Genomic DNA, 18,597 nt, shown 5'->3' with positions numbered 1-18,597 from the left:
AAATACTTGCCCTACACAGGGTTCGAACCCACAACACGTAGCGCTCAGCACGTATAGCGCGGTTACCTCATCCAATTTAAGATCAGTGCTATCTTAAATTCAAAATCACTATATTTTTTATCGATTCTCTCTCACCTAAGAACGTTCCAGTATGAGTTGACTCTACTTTTTCCCAAACCTAATTACCTAGTCTACTCGCCTTGCTGTTGGTGGCACAGTATACCCGGTATGAGGCATAACGAGGTGTGTTGCCAGCCAGCTGTCTACGAGATATTTACGACTCGTGCAACGCGAAAATTTAGCTTTCCCCATCTAATTGGTAGAAAGCTATTCTGGTAGTAAAGAATCGAGCTTTTTACCGATATTATTTAATGTGACCTTTATAATGTCGATTGTAATTTAGATCTGAAAGTAAAACATGTATAGTCATATGATATGCGAAACTAGATAATTGTCAAGCCATGGGTTTCTGATAAATGATCTCATATTTTTTAGTTTTCCCCTGCCAAACTAAAAAACTTCTTCGTTTCAATAGAAGTACGGTAAAACATCGTGAATAGATGTATTTTCGAGGTGGTTAGAAACAAAGACGTGTAACAAGACAAAATATGAAAAGTATATGAAGATTCTCAAGAATTTATTAAAATTGAACTTTTAATAACTAACTAAGGTTATAGGTGAGGCATAATTACAGCCCTTAGCAAGATGATTTGAGTTCCAAGCAAAACGTATGAAAACCAGAGACACTAAAATATGTCAATTACAGCCAGCTATTACCAAAGTTATATTTTTTTAAGAATGTCGATAAATACAATTGTGTCCTGGAATGTGGTGACACTGACCACAGCCTACCTGTTGTCGCTAACGTCTTATTACCGGCTTTAGAGCTACCACTGTCGACCACAAATGACCATCATCTAACTATACCTAGCTGTGATAAACGCAGTGATTCAAGGTTTCAAGTGATGCAAGAGTAGAATATAACTTGTCGACTGCGCGGTTGAGGTCACCACGCCAAACCCCCTAGGCGCGATGTGTGACATGTTCGATCCTGTGACACTTTCCTTACACGGGGATCATACATATAATATGATCCACGAAAACTTGTCCTGACTTATGTTTGTAAGACCCCCACGTTACCTTATCGCTTGAGTCGTTTTTTCTTTAAAGAAAAAAAAAATCTCTATTAGCTACGGAGTAGTACACTTATCAAGAACACACCATTAAGTTACAAAATGCAACTACATATTTTTATTTTATTATAGAAATCATAGCGTATAATCATATTTGCGAGAAAACTAACTGGAAATATAAACCAATAATGGTACAGAATAATGGTAATAATGCTACAATATGAAAGATCTGACTTCATGAAAGAATTAACACACAATTTTTATTAGAAAACTTGTTAGCGTATTGTGATAATAACCGAATTACATCCTATCTCTTCAATCAGGTGAATAGCAATACAAGTTGCATCTTTAAGTAACCTGTTATCAACGAAATCCCGCTAGTCTGTCTGGCTGACAGCTGACAGAGGCGATAACCTTTGGCTCGTTGTGAATGGACTCTCAATCTGCGGAGTACGTGTGACCTCGCTACGGTGATACATGCTGGAAGTATTTACATAGTATGCAAGTGTAATCAGAACTTTAAGGGGCTTTCGTGAAAGTTGAGAAAACGGAAACCGTTTGACTGAGGCTCCGCTGTCCGACCATCCACTGTTAAAATCAAAAGTCGTTCATTAAAATTCTGCTACTAAGTAGCACTTTTTGAAGGTCAGGTTACATTGGACGGCATCAAAATTCACCCAACCTTCACCGCTTGCTAAGCGCTTTTGCTGTGAGAGAAGAAACGGCGCAAACTCCCCAGGTAACCAGGTAGTCACCGTATTTCATGAAACGTAATAGCTAAAGAGTTGAAATTCTCCTAATCATCAATATTGAATCTAGGATAAGGATGGTACGGTCATAAATTTGTGGGTCGACGGCAAATAATTTTGAGGTTCGAGACCCACAAATATACAGACAGTACACCAAGATTTGGAAATTCAATTTTGGATGTGAAAAATATTGGACCCGTTTAAAGTAAAACTTAACTAAATAAATTAATTAAACAAAAAAAACTGGTGTGGCCAGTTTTTAATAAACTCGATTTAATCCGTTTCGTGAAAATTTAAAAGTAAATAAAAAGTGAACTCAGAGCGGCGCACGCGCACCCATCCATCACTTGTTTTACAATTCCCGTTTGACAGTTTAATCGAAAATCGTTGTTCCGATAACAACGGGAACTTATCTTAATATTAGTCATTAAGGTAAGTTAAATTAATGCATTTTCGAATAATTAAATATTTATAAGAATAGTCTGCATGTAGTTATAAATAAATTAATCGCGAATGAATTGACTGAATTAGATTATCGTTTTATATAATTAAAAACATAAATATATTTAAATATTTTACAGTATACATTATACTTTTTTTATTAAAATGCATTTTGTAGAGAATAAATAATGTAGAGTTCCTGTGCGATGGGCAAGGAATTATGAATCTGACAGCAGCGGGTAAAACTAAGACTTTCCTGATTTTCTTAGAAAAACTTGATTATATCCACGCGCTTTTCATCAAATCCTACCTCCGACTTTATAATTATAATCAGGCTCTGTGAAAACTGTGTTTAAAACTCTTATTATCAATAGCTACAGACACCGCCTATACTTAACTATCACAAAGGTGATACATGCCTAAAGCTCTAGGCTCATGCGTGAAGCCTACACGTCTGTCGACCCCGATTTCGTCATCCAAGTATTCTGCAAGACACACTGACCTCTAACTATGTGCAAGTTATTGCTTACATAACTCTACATTGCAAGTATACTATTGTAGGGGCCTAAAAGACGCTTATAGTCTGTACCTTAGCTTTTGACGGGACGTTAATTCATTGATAAAAAAGAACAACATGTTGCTGATTCGATTTAACCCGAATCGTATTGGAACAAAGACATTATACTCTACTTTATTTGAATTTTAATCTTGTGTCCTGTAAAAATCTTAGAAACGGACGGATCAAAGTGAAAATTTGCAGTATTAGTAACGAGACGACATAGTAGGTGCAGTGCAGACATGCTACAATCTCACTGATGCAGGGTGTTTATGTGCTAAGGCTTTTTATGAAGCTTTCAATAATTAAATTACATGATAGTTTTCCTATCTCGCAACGGCTACCTTTCGTCAATTTACATCGAGAAGAAAATGGCTTTTCAATTCATAAAAAAAAAACACTATTAGGCATCTTTCTAATTTAATACACAGAAAGCGTTGCGAGTCGAATAACGCTCTGAACAATTTAAAATTGTTGCTCATTTACTTCGAGAGCTTAGTCTTTTCATAGGATTAAGTGTATTTAATTGCAAAAGATTTTCAAATTTATATAAAAAGGGTTGGCACACAGTTTCATAAAATACCGCATAAATTGTTGAGGGGATAAACCAATCAAAACCACGAGGCGAACACACAGAACAAAAGGTTAAGTACATAATAAACATGAGATTCCTAGAAACCCGTACATCATAACAAAATCATAGTTACTCTTTTATGAGTAAGCGACTAATAAATGTCACTGATGCACTAACATATCGCTTGTAAAGATAAGGTGCGCACGCGCATACCGTCATGCGAATGATGTTGACGTCATGTTTTACTTATTAAGGAAAATGTTGGGATTATGTTTTAATTAGTGGTGATTAAATGTAGGTCACATTGGGTTTAAGGTAACTGACTCATTTGGAGTATAAGTTAAAAATTATAGGTACTACCTACTGAGCTACTGTTAGCAAGAGTGCGGTTTATTTAAATGTATTTTTTAATGCAACGTAGGCAGACTAGCTGCCGGATGGTAGGACGATAAAAGGAAGATGGCAGGACCAAGTGCGGGAGGGGACACCGCCGTGACTTAAAGTAATATTATCGCTAGTGTTAAAGAGAGATACCACTCTACAAAGTGACTATCGCTGTCTCGCTTCCACAACAATTAACGATTAAACTGTGTGTACAGATGATGTATTTTTGTTGTCACCATATAAACAAATAATAAAAATTATGAGCGGTATACACGGTGATTTTTTAGTCGTCTTACAAAAGAAGCCCAGTTTATGTATCCGACGTAAAATACCCCTAGGCGCGATTATTATTTTTATCATCAACTAAGATAATAAGTACGAAGAAAAATTAAACAAGAGAAATCTGACATATACTCTTAAAAATGATAAAAACGCGGCGGTCCGCGCCCTTCGCCATTGTTTGCCTGTGTTTCTAAAAAACTACGAATTGCATCATAATATTGAATAAAAATTGCATTTTAAATTTATTCTAATTTCATAAATACCCAATATTTTTTTATCATGGACGTGTTCTAGTCATTGGATACATGAACTGGGCTGCTTTTGTAAGACGACTAAAAAATCACCGTGTATATATATTTTGAAAAAGTTTTTCTAAACCCTAAGGTGTACGGAACCATCACTGATGCATGAACTTTTTCCCCTTAACAAAATAAGCTATCAGTAAATCGCAAGAAACTAATATTGAACATAATTGCTATCGTAAAAGGATGTGGGGTCACGTTGTCTGTCCGTCAATCGTAAACATTATCGAAGTAGTTAAAATAGCTATTAGCTGGCAATAAATAATCATCAAGGAACCAGTAAGACATTGTGATGTCATCAAAAACTTTTACGGTTAGAGATAATAACCATTGTAGAAGAGGAATACAAGATTCTTATACTCGAAAATTCCAAGTCTTCAAGAGACTAATGTTCCTCTGTGGGGCTAAAAGCTATTACATGGAAAATGCCATTTGGTTTTATAAATATTTTCTCGGAATTAAAGTTTCTTCGCAGAGTTCGAAAAACTTAGACATAAACTGATGGGCTCAAAAGTTTGAATTTTCACACAACACAGCTTTAAGCTACAATGGACTTCAGAATTTTATATAATCTTCAGCTTAATACCTTCACGTATTTCTAAGAAAGAGCTCTTGACAGGCAGAAACAGGCAACTTCATAATCCTAAAATAGAAACACATTGTTTTATAACCTAAAATTGTGTTTTTCAAATCCATTCCCCGAACAGAGTTTCTCATAAGCCTCGGCATAAAATCTATGAAAGTATTGCGAATGTCGTGAAGTTATTACTCGTTTTGAACGCGTCTTCACATAACCGACATCAAATTGACCTCATATCCTCCGACGATAGCGACGGAGTGATAAAGTTTGCCACAAGATGGGACCATCATCATAAACAACTGCCGAGTATTGCCGAGATACTTCGAGATCGATTTGCGACGTTTTTAGATTACCGTCCATATAAAATGATCGGGTTGTTGGTCTAGAGGTTGGTGGCCATGTGGCTGCTGTACTGGAGGTCGTGGGTTCGATTCCCACCCGGGACAATTTTTTGTGTGATAAGGACGATATGCTTGTTCTGCTTCTGGGTGTATTATTAAAAAAATGTGTTAGTATAAAAGCGTGAGATTATTTTCAGTATCACTTGATAGAATGCGAGTATAAGATGTTTCTATAATGTCACACACGTTTTGGGGTGACATTTTTCATACTTTCAAAGTCTTGCATCTTAATTAGAGTATAATTAAGATTCAATATTGCTGCTGGGTCTTAACCCTGCATAATCTTCTTCACTCTCTTTTCGAACAACATTCTTTAGGTAATTTGACAGAATAAAATTACAGCCGTTTTGTTTTCAATTTCAAATCATTTCATTTTCAGGAGCGAAACCGACTTTATGTATTCAATTATTGAGTCTAAATACATTAAGTGATTTTTTATGGATTACGTTATGAAATATGAATGTATTATGCTAACCTAGGTTAGGTATTCAAGTTGATGACTTCAGTGCAAGTGAGACAAGTGTTCCATACTTTGTAATCATTCGGCACGACTCGGAATGCGATGGGTTAATGACAGAGGGTACTCTGATTGCCCAGATATGATTCATAAATGCGTTCCCAGCTATCTAGTGCCTTTGAAAAAATAGATGTTTACCGTACACACTGAATTACGGATTATTTTATCCGAATTCATTTTGCAAATATGAGTATCGACATTATTATTGTTTTCCTGATAATTTAATTTAGATTAACGGTAACGATTTTCTATCGCCTTACCACCGGTAACGACTGTCAAAGGTATATAAATAACAGTTGATACGGGAAATACGGAGGAACTTGCTATGACATTGATGGTCACCTATGTTCGGACCGACCGGATCAAGCATAGCTTAACCTGTGCTCGATTAATTTTTGCAGTTGTAACTTAAGGTCATTGTCACAGGCCATTGCGGTAGTGACGTCATTCTCCAAGGGATTTACTAAATAGCTTTTTACTTTTAAAACTCAGTGATCAGTCCTGTTCTGCTCACATTGACCAGATTAACATAAATTGAAGATTAATTAAAGAATTTCTTATAGAATCTGTGTAGCGCGCTAGCTATAAGCGACATCCTATATTTACAAATTATGCCACGATTGTGTCATAATTCTGAGAACCCAACTCGCTTGTACTGAACTATTTTAGCTAGTCTTGCAGCAGCCCTTTATTCCTTCCCGCTATTTTTCGAAGATGAAATGTCAAGACTGACAGTTTGATTGACAGTAAAAGTTATTTTTTAAATTTAGTTTTTTCTTAATTCCATTTGTTACTTTTCGGCTAGTGTTTTAGACGGGAGATGAATCGCTAAAAAAATTTTTTACAAACCTTCGTTATTCGTCGACAACGAGGAACTAAATTGAATTTTATAAAATAAAAAAGAAGATACATATTCTTTTGAATAATATTATTTTAATAATAAAGGAACAAAAACTATTCAAGCTAAAGAGATTACAACAAAGACTAATTATTGTTGATTTATGGTGACATTAATATAGAGCACGTCTCGCGATGAGCTGTTTCATGAGATTACTATAATTATCTAGATATTCCTTGTATTAAATTGTTATGACAAGCTTCCTTGTTTGTAAGACAGACATACAGGAACAAAGAGTTTTATTAGAGGTTAGGTTTTTGTTTTATATTCATACACAGAATCATTTTTATCTAAGTTGACTAAACACACATAACTAGCCTTTTCTTGACAAAAAGAGTAATTAAACAAAATAACCTTTTTCTCTTCTCTGTTGATCTTTAGGAGCCCAAAGGCATTATATTATGAGGTCTAAATACATGGTAATAATACTTAATATAAATTTGCTTACACTTAACCACTAAACACATTTAACGCTTTCTTAGAAAAATCTTTTCACAAGAATCTAATCACCAAATTAATTTTACTTTCAACTGCTTATAGTAGAAAACTCTTTTAAAAGTATCAAATTTGAAAGTTCCTGTCTTGTGACCTTTTCTCGACTAAACTCATTTTAATGAAACTTGTTATTAAAACATAATCTTGCGTCATGCAGGCGTGTACTTCGTGAGCTTAAGGGCTGCACACAAACACATATTATACACTACCGATCGAAACAACATGTACAACATTTTTTGTAAATCCAATAAAGAATCGGAAGTTAAAAACTCAACTGACGAAATACAATTTTGTTGAGCCTTGTTAGCTCTGGAGTGCTTCGAAAAGCTTCCAAGCGCTTGCCTTACTTATAATAGGTTATTTCCACATGACTGCAAGGATTATACTTTGCGCTTTCATCAAACACTTAATATTTACTTTCAACCGTCTTTCAAACTAAATTAATTTACTAATTAAACCTTAACAAAAATATTAACCAGACTTTCATGATCCAGAACAGACAAAACCGCAGGCCAAAGCCAGTTAATTATAAATCAATAAAATATTTCATTTATATCGGTCGCGGTACAGGAAGCAAACCCGGAACCTCACAGATGTGCGCGTGCGAGCCAAATAGGTCGCCATTTAGGCCATGTTTCTATTAGGCATTAATGTATTTATTGGCTATGAGGAAGAGAAAGCTTATTGGCTTATTTATAACTGCAGGCCGCTTGATGTATGATCCAGATAGTACAAGAATGATCTCTTTTTATGCCCTTATCCTAAATTAGTAGGGGTCTTCGCTGCATGTGTTTTTCGTTCAAACAATATCTCTAATGAAATAAAAACATGACTCCCACTCTGAGTAATTTCATTATTGTGTCGTGGGAGGGTTAACACATACACACACTCAAGTCACATGCACAAAGACACCCAAACTCAGAACCAGCTTTCGTGGATCACACAATTGATTGTCTTGTACTAGGACACGACACGTTTAGTGGGTTCGGCAAGGTGACCTACACCACTCGGCTATCCATGCAGTCGAATCATTCATCATTGGCATCATTCGTTATCAAATCCACACACTTATCCTTGGCTCGTCAGTTCACGACGTCTACGACGTCCTCGACGTCATCACTACTAGATATTTTCAGATGTAAAGCGACGCCAGACACGTAAGAATGTCTTCTCGGGTATATTACCCCTATAGGTACTGAGAGTGAAAAGACAACATGGCACTTAAAGGCAACTTTTAGAAACTTTTACTTCAAAATAGTGGCATAAAATAAATTCCTTTACAGAATTCTAGAAATTGCTATACCATAGTTGGTTACCGAGTTACCGAGTCAATAACGTACAATATTTATTTTATTAGTTACCTACTACAAGATATAAAATAAAATATTAATAGTCTATTAATCGCGAATCTTAATTGCGTTTTATACTTGTAATCCTCAAAGAGTGGATAGCTTAGAAATCATTATCAATATTTAAAGATATAAAAAAAAACAGTTATTAAAAGCAGAATAAACTTCGCAAAACTTTAATTGATATCGCAGTAATGTTTACGTAGATAACATAATACTCCATTTGTAGTCATATCATAAACGTTTTATAGTGAATCTGAGATGTTTGACATAAAACAGACGGGGACAGCAAAATGCACTGTGGTCTTAGGGTCATAGCACATGTCGTACTTGGTATCTATCTATACTAATATTATAAAGCTGAAGAGTTTGTTTGTTTGAACGCGCTAATATCAGGAACTACTGGTTCAAATTGAAAAAAATATTTTTGTATTGAATAGACCATTTAACAAGGAAGGCTTTAGGCTATATAACATCACGCTGCGACTAATAGGAGAGTCGATACAATGGAAAATGTGGAAAAAATACAAAAACATACTGGGCTTCCGTTCAAAAATTCCTAACTTATATCTTCTAACCACGCATCAGGAGACACAGTTTCAAGAGTAACTTAAAAAATATTATTTGTAAACAAAAGGAACTGCAAACTTTCCTTTAAAAACATCTCTATGTCATAGCCTATGACCTAGCCTGACCTAGGTATATGACAACAAACTGAATTCAAATTGAATCGGTCGTAATTTTGACGTTTAATGTATGTAAAGTCAAATATTCAAATAGATGTTATGTAAACAAACAGAATAACGATGTTTAGGTCTCGGTGAAGTAAATTAACTTTAATTAACGTAATATAATATGACCTAGAAACTTCGAGCTTTGCTTGTAAATACAATGTCTTGATATTTTATTACTGCTATAAGGTATTGTAAACATACAGATTTAAACTAGTCGATCTTACAAATGATGTCATAACTTATTTGATTTTGTTAGTGTTTGGTGGTTCAACATGTGAAATTCTCATAAAATATTAGACGGAACATTGACATAGTATGGAAAGCAATTCTTTAAAAAACTTATCTAGAAAGTCAAGGGAGCTTAGCTTTGCAACTAAAAAAGACTTAGCCAATTCTCTCGTAAGTAAAGTATAAGCTTATAAATGAAGTTTGCGTTTTTATTATTTTGAAGATTAGGTATCTCTACAAAAAACATAACCCCCGTCACAAAAAAAGATTGAAGAGTTCCATCATAGCTCCTGAACAGATGGAGCGATTGTAATTCAGTTAAGTAAAAGGTGAACTATGTGCGAGTGTTTGATAAAAATCGGTCGAGCCATTTAAAATTTGTGGGGAGTGTAAGATTTTGGTGTCAGGGATTATAAATTTTATTTTATTATAATGTCAACAGAATATTGTATGTATATTAATCTAGTTTAGGTTAACGTAATCAAAGTTATTAAATTTTAATGTTTATAGTGCTTAATATCTAACTAGACTAGTTTGTTGATCCCATTACGTCGCTCGGTATCACATTACCCCGTGACCATGATTATGGTATAAAGTACCGAGTCCCAGCAGCCGCTTACCATATACAGTGTTGCGATTAGTCACCTGTCAAGCTAAAGTACTTGACAGACCACTGACAGCCTGGAAGCCGGTCTGAGGGCAGTTTTAAAGGAATAATTATAAAACCAATGACAGGTAAGGACAGTAAGGAATTCAATCTTTGATCCAATATCATTTTGGAACTGTACACTTAAAATCATTACTGTAAAGTTGTAATAGTTTGGAAAGCGGCCTACGTTAAGTAAAACCTTTTTATTTTGTGCTTGTTTTGCAAAAAAATCCACATATATTTAAGTCACAAGCACAAGGATTTGAAGAAGACTTCATAACAAGTTTTCGTGGATCACATAAATGCCTGATCTACATGGGGATTGAATCTGTTAACTTTATCACTCGGCGATCCGTGCATGTAATATTTCAAGCGAAAATTTAATTACTGTTGTGAATTTTCTGATAACGAATTAGAGTATTGCGACTATACATATTTTTTTATTTCGCAATCTTTTTAAGGACAAATCGTAGGCTTACATTTAATTTATCGTTAAATAAAAGATTAATGTTAACATCTTTATACTAGAGTAAATAAACATTATAGACAATGATTTGTTATTACAAACTTTTCAAGAAATATAATATAATTACAATTTATAGTTATTAAATCTTGTTAATGATATGCAGCTGCGATCATTTCTCCTTCAAACTAATGTTTACATTTAATCATTGTTGAATTAAATAAAGCTGGCAACGTTTGCCAAATGTTCTTAAAGACTAGATTTTATGACAGTCTGTATAACTCAGCTTTGACCAGATGATAATAACGTCATTTGACCTTCAAAAAGTGGTACTTTTACGTGCTACACTCTCTATTCCCTTTCATGTATGTATTATAATATAGTCTCCCTTAATTTATGGTCTGATGGGACATCAATACCAAGCGCCCGGAGAGAGATTAGGCACAGGGCCTGCATTTTAACGTACCTTCCGAAACGCGATCACTGATAAATCAATTGTTCAAGGCCGATCTAACTTTCACCTAAAACTTATTTGTATATGGCAAAACAACGTTTGCTGGGAAAGATAGATAAATGATTTATAAAGCTTTTTTAAATCGGCTAATAAACTATACCCATAATTTTAGACAGTGAAACACAAAAAATGGGTATATCTTAGCCTTAGCAAATGAAATCTTCATTCATTTATTTAAGTAAAAATTTCGGAAGTAACTATATTTTCAAGATTCAATACTTGTTAAAAAGTAAAGAATTGCATAAGATCGATTGAATTATTTTTTTTACTTATTCTCACCTTTATATCTCTCACGAAAACAACAAACCAGGGCCCCAATTCTGCTTCTTACAATGGCCGAGGACTGAATGGATTAAATTGGCACTATTCCTATTCTATTAAGCATTTATCCTACACAATAATTAAAAATACAGTATGGGACAGTACATTCAAGTTCATACAATTTATGAACAATCATTGTTTTGAAAAAATGCTTAAGAGAATAATAGTTTAATCTAACTGCCATTCTTTCATCGGCCGTTTTAAATAGCAGAATCGAAACCCAGCAATCTACAAATTTTCACTGCAATAAGGGCGAAAAGCCACGCTTATCTCATAGATACTGTGACACAATTACTGTCGCTATTTAGGTGTGAGACGGACACACGCAGTCTGCCGAGATCCGACGCCATTTTGTCTTTTGAACCAGATTCTTAAGATACAAGCTGAATGATCAAACGGTATTAAACATTCAGACATTCCAGTTTTACGTTCTATGAGTAATTGTTTACAGTTTTTTTAATGGCTTTGCATTTGATTTGATGTTTTCTTGCATCACAGATTGAAAAATATTTTAGTGTTATAAAAGTAAAGCTTTTTGTATGTGAGGAGTCTTTAGCTCCTCTCTTAGTTTATGTGGCGTCAATAGGAGACTGGGGTCATCATATTTGAGCACTATATTTATAGTTTCTCTTAGATCAGATTTTTAGGATGCCGTACAAAAAAAGGTATCTCATCTGTTTGACCATATGCCCGTCTCCATGATGTACCAAATGATCTGTGATAAATGGATAGTTGGCACTTTTACCGATGACATTCCTCATGCCGCTTTAACAAAACATAGGTACTAAAAGTTAAAATCGACGGTAAGCCACAGTTGTCAGAATTATAATCAGAGTTCTCAAGGAAACTTTCGCGTGTTGGACCTATGCGCCCGTTTAAAAGAAACCGGGTCTCACACCATGCAGTTATACCGTAAATGAACAAAAATACATTACTTTAATAAAATATTAAAATGAAAATGTTATTTATTGAGTTGACATCATTTAAATCAAAATAAACTAACCTAGAATTATAATTTAGAGCAAGCAACGCCGCAGGCCAACCTACTTCGTCTAAAACTCCGTACATTTATCACTTCCATGCGTTTATATTTGAAACTTGTAATTAAATAGTAAAGGAAGCTTCATAACCACAAATAATACAAGTTATATGGTCTGTAGCAGGCGAGAAAATGTTCAGCGCGGTAAGTATTGCGAAAATGGCCGCCACTTACTATGTTATGACCGAACTGTTAAACTATTAGGCTATATATTATTATATTGCACTAGCTGACCCAGCAAACGTTGTTTTGCCTTGTAAATTATTTCTAGTTGTATGTATTTTGTACTAACACATTACAAAAAAAAAACCAAAAAAAATCGTCCTAAAAATAAATATTTTCTTTTAGTGTGAGTAACCCTTAACACTTAGGGGTATGAAAAATAGATGTTAGTCGATTCTCAGACGTACTGAATACGCATATAAAATTTGGTAAAAATCGGTTAAGCCGTTTCGGAGGTGTACGGTAACTAACATCGTGTCACGGGAATTTTATACATTAGAGATAGAGATGTACAAGATGCACAGAGTCTTCTAAAAACATGAGATATTTAGGTACTATTCAAGATTATTTAGTTTCAACTGACTTTAGAAAGGTCGAGGTTCTTAATTCATCAGCATTTTTTTTTAAGTTTTGTTACCTTAGAACTTACCTACTGGGGATGGACGACTCGTTATATTTTTTAACTTAGAATTGCCGTCATTTTGTTTTACAAAATTTGACTCGGTAGTTTTTAGGTCTTTGAATTTGGTTAAAGTTTTTGTAGTTAAAAAACAACCATTTTAATATAGTTTTAAAAATGAAAACATACCTAAATTCAATTAAAGCACGGTTTGTGAATCCAGCCGCTATCAGGGGCCATATGAAACATACCATCGTTTGCATTCATGTATCTTTTTATTCAAACACCTGTGCACCTGACTGTACTTAATGAACCCTAAGACTAGCGCATTCTTCTTAGAACAAGTTCCTCTATTGCTATGGGCGGGAAAATCCCGATGAATACCTGACTAGTAGGTTAAGCTATATACTCGTATATGCTAATAAAGCTGGAGAGATATTTACTTGATTTTGCTATAATTGATTAATTAAATTTGTAGCATTTTTGCACATGACAGAACGTTTGGTAGCTTTATCACGCTGATGTCAACATTTTCTTATCCGACTACCTTGAGAAAATATGTCAGAAAAAGCTCAAAGGTGTCTTTTTAAAAACTAGACAACTGTTGAATAGTAAAGACAGAAAAAGATCCATTGTTTTGACACAAATCGCACTTGACAGTTTTTAAATAGAGGTGCGATGTATGGTAATAATGGTAAGTTATAATTTAACAATTATGGTAAGTTCAAAAGGTATAACGGTTAATAAGGTACTCTTTATAACAACATAAGTCAGTTGTAAGCTTTGTGCCCAATTACTACGCGTTACCTAATCGTGATTGATTTGACTGAATATGTAATATTAATACATGTTGCATCGAATCACAAATGCGATGTAGGACGTAGGTTACTTATGAACTTTCACTGTTTAATGTACTTTGCTAAGTATGTTCAACGGTTTTTAGGCGGTAAATGAACGTGGAGATGTGTATGAAGCCCTTGCTGTGTTGGACGAGACCAAGCATATACCTCATGTGGTTAAATTATGCTCAACTTGAAAAAAAATCCTGGTCATATTTTTTTAATTTAACATTGGGCAATATGATAGTAATAAAAAAAACAGTTTAAACAAAATAGCTTTTTTACTAAAATAAACTATTACCACATAATTATTTTATAAATTGTGCTAAATTAAAGATTGAACCATGTATCATGTGAGTTTCTTTTTTTGCCCTTTGCTCAGATCGATCTGGTATTTTCTTCAAAAGGCCAGTCTAAAGAAATACCGTCATTGGCAAAATAGAAGAAAGGAAAAGTGATGATGATGATGAAGATGTGTGATCCTGCTTACAGAATAAATGATTTCATTTCATTTCAACTTTTCAGATCGGTTTAAGTAAACGAATTCAAACTGAGCATGCTAAGTTACGGTTCTGATAAACGCGGCGAACATGAAAGCGTAATAAATGAGTTCTTAGTTAAGTTTTTGTTTCTTGTTATATAGCTTCTGGTGCAAATTGAAATAAAACTGGATTTACGAGTCTCGTCGCGTTTTATCTCCATCTCGCGTTCGATGTTTCTCAGAAATTGTTCTGCCGACGCTCTTTTATTTCTCAACTAAAATAGAACTCGGTATGCTGCAATTGTTTGTCTGAATCCATACTAATATTATAATCTATTAGTCTGGGCGATGAATGAATGAAATTTGGCTTAAAGTGACAATTTTGTATTCTCTGAAGCATTTTTCTACACAATAATAAATAAAATAGCAGAATCGGGGCCCTGTTCTGGAGGCGGTATGCAGAACGATTGAGCGCAAGCTTTGTCAATTTCTCCGGACTCTATGTCTCTCTCTGTGATGTGTCTATCTTTGGATAATTGGCTTCGATTTCAAGAAAGACTTTTCCTATATGAAACTTAAATGCATCGTATATTGTCTGCCTCCTTACATGACATTTACCTAAGCATTTCACATCTGATCTCAAAAACTTTGAAGTTTTAAATGTAGACAATAGTGATGATGACAAAATTAAATGCATTATAACTTATACCTGTTTTTTCTTTAGCCCCACACAAACTGATCAAATTGAAGTTAATAGAACTTATGCTTGTGGATTAATTTTGGGATGTCGTTACCTTACCTCATAAGCCAATTACAACAATTAAAGGCAAAATACTTGTCTCATATTTTTAAATTCTCTATCTGACGGTCTAAAAAGATTTCGACTTTCAATACGCAGTCATCATCCATTCCGGATAGATAACATACACCGTGATTTTTTAGTCGTCTTACAAAAGCAGCCCAGTTCGTGTATCCAATGACTAGAACACGTTCATGATAAAAAATATAGGTATTTATGAGATTTGAATAAATTTAAAATGCAATTTTTATTCAATATTATGATGCATTTCGTAGTTTTTTAGAAATACAGCTCTGTTGCGAGAGCGGTCCGAGCCTTGTAACAATGGTGAGGGGCGCGGGCGGCGGCGTTTTGATCATTTTTAAGGGCATTTTCAGATTTCTCTTGTTTAACTTCTCTTCGTACTTATTATCTTAGTTGATGATAAAAAAAAAATCGTGCCTAGGGGTATTTTACGTCGGATACATGAACTGGGCTCCTTTTGTAAGACGACTAAAAAACCACCGTGTATAATGATTTCTATTCTGATTAAAAGGTCAGTACCTACTTAAATATTATGTTATGTTTTGAAAGTCTGTGTTGTTTGATCCTATATTGCCGACTGTACACCGATGTTTCTAGAAATGCAACTGACTTGAGCTTATAACCCCTGCTTTATGATAACATCAACGGTTGGACCACACTGGTACATAATTAAGGTAACCGCAATGTTAAGTCAGGTCTTTAGTTAGTTTACTGCGATAGACAGAGGTTACTCGCTGTTAACTACGGTTAGAGTTAACGAAGTTAGGTAATCCGTACTTGACTTATTAATGTATGAGGATGTGACTGGGTTTATGACTAACTGATTTAGATGAAATGAAATTGTAATGGTATGTGGTGGCTTATAGACCTTGGATTTCGGTGATTATTGTTTCACAAGTAAGCAAAGATGCGGGAAAAAATTAAATATGTAGAGTGATTGGACATAATTTTTATGATCTATTTAATGCAGCAGCGAGTTTGGGAAAATTGAGAGTTTGAATCGCGACCCTACCGTATCATCTCATGATTAAGGACTATGGTTGGGCCCGAAACTAGTCGGGAAATCCCGATAAATATGCGTAAGTAAATCTTTTTTAAATGTTCCGTTGTTAAAAGTTATTGTAATGACCCTTTTTTATAACAAACTCTACATTTATTTGTGATAATTTTTACCAAAAACTTGATCCCAAATAACAATGTTTAAGCTTACAATTGTTTATATTATTAATGTAAAATACCTAATTAAGAAATGAGATAAACTCGGTACAAATTACGACACGGAATGTTGCAAATTAATGGTTCAATTAATTCTATTATTATTAAACGATGTACGCAAGTAATTACGAGATTACTCTTGTTGCTATACTGCGATAAAAATAAACAAACATTATCATTATAATCGTATTTGTTTGCCAACTAAGACGCTACACAGTGTTTTTAAGAATAATTTGTTTTATGTTTCATTTTTGTCTGTTTTGTATGAGAGGATCTTGAGATTTTTCTTGGTTGATATTTACTCGAACGACTCATCGTTTTAGTTTTTATTTTCATCACATTTACGTAAAAAATATAAACGCTACAGAATCAGGTGAGAGTTGGTATTGAAGGTTAAATCTCTCATAGACATACTTTCTGCAAGAACTTTTGAAATATTTATACTCTCTTATACATAAAAGGCCACCATTTAAACTCTCAGATAAATCACTGCACATCACAAACCACGTACCTCATCATCCCAGGCCGCGTCACTGTACTCCTGCTCACTAACTTCCTCCTTCATCCGTTGCAAGTCCTTCACCACCCCGGTGATCTGCTCCGCACTGAGGTCCCCGAAATCCGTCATCAGAGACAACAACTCTTCCTCCTCCTCCGTCAAGTCTCGATCATCAGCCAAAGCATTCAAACGATCCAATTTCTCGTCCAACCGCTCACTAGGTGAACGGTCGGGCGCGACGGTTAATTTTTCTAATTTTTGAAATAATTTATCGTAACGATTCGAGAAGGGTGTTTGCGTGACATGAGCGGTTCGTATGCGATGTGTGAGGAGTATCACGAGCAGGGAGAGACGCAGCATCGTGCGGCCGCGGCGAGACACCGACTGGCACATGGCCCGCACGCTCCCGGTCGCAGCGGGTTAGGTGAATGCGCCCGTTGTGAGGATACCATTCAGATTTTTTTTTATTTTGCTGCGTTTTATATTATCCTCTTCTATAGGTATCAATTAAGTTTATCTCCGTTGTATTCCTGCTTTTTTATTTTTTATTAAGTGCTGATAAAAGTACATTTATTTTAGGTAACAGATTTTCATAATATTTTGCAATTATTTGCAACGTATAATTATTTGGAATGTAAATGTTATTGTTTTATTTTTAAACGACTCAAGCAGGAATTAATTTTAACCTTTTGTCGCCCTTGCGACACAAGGTTCATAAAAATTCAAGTCATATGCACAAAACACCTAGATCCAATGCAACCTAAGCCGGGATCGAACCCGCGAGACCTAGCGCATAGTATGTTTGGAGTCGTGACCTTTACCACTCGGCACGTGGTTTACTTGCATCACGTCATTTGGTTTGATTTTATTGAACTTCAATTATTTTGTGAACTTTACCATGGTAATAAATTGGCAATTTTTTGTAATTCTTATTAAGTTTTAGGTCTATTTTTAAACCCATTTCCATCAGAAATCATAGTTGCCCCAATCTAAAGTTAATAATATGTGATGTTTCTAGAAAATGCCGTATTTTCTTAGCAAAACTAACTAATTGGAAACTAATAGAACTTTATTTTCTTATTGTGGTATAAGTGACCTTTTAACATAATCTTTCTAAAAAAAATACGTTTTGAGAAAAAATATTTTTGTTTTGTACAAAAATACATTCGTACCTACATACCTAATACCTACCTTTCATTATCGCCCTCGTCTCGTTGGTAAAGCCACCAATTGTTTCCATAAAGTTCTATTTAGGTTGTATGGTTTTGCTATCATTATAGGGCCTGTTGCAGTCCAATGCGTGGCGAGCGCCTTGCCGAGAAAAAACCTTTAATTTTAACAAGCAAGAACCATCGTAAGTACTTAACTATTTTCGTTGCACCGTGAAAATATATAAAACACTAGCTGACCCAGCAAACGTTCTTTTGCCTAATAAATTATTTCTAGTTGTATGTATTTTAATGCCACATTATAAAAAAATAAAAACAAACAATTTCGTCCAAAAAATAT

General features: G+C 34.5%; 1 protein-coding gene across 1 annotated transcript in view; it reads right to left on the bottom strand.

Moving 5' to 3' along the window:
- LOC113497749 overlaps nt 1-17,665 on the bottom strand; it is a 28,435-nt gene extending 10,770 nt beyond the window's left edge. The window contains exon 1 of the mRNA XM_026877445.1: nt 17,101-17,665. Coding sequence (XP_026733246.1) covers nt 17,101-17,481 — 381 coding nt within the window. The 5' untranslated portion in view covers nt 17,482-17,665. The remainder of the gene's footprint in view (nt 1-17,100) is intronic.
- Nucleotides 17,666-18,597: the final 932 nt, after the last annotated feature.

This window comes from Trichoplusia ni, chromosome 9 (genome assembly GCF_003590095.1).
Source record: "Trichoplusia ni isolate ovarian cell line Hi5 chromosome 9, tn1, whole genome shotgun sequence".
Lineage (NCBI taxonomy): Eukaryota > Metazoa > Arthropoda > Insecta > Lepidoptera > Noctuidae > Trichoplusia > Trichoplusia ni.
This window is presented reverse-complemented; position numbering and strand designations above follow the sequence as displayed.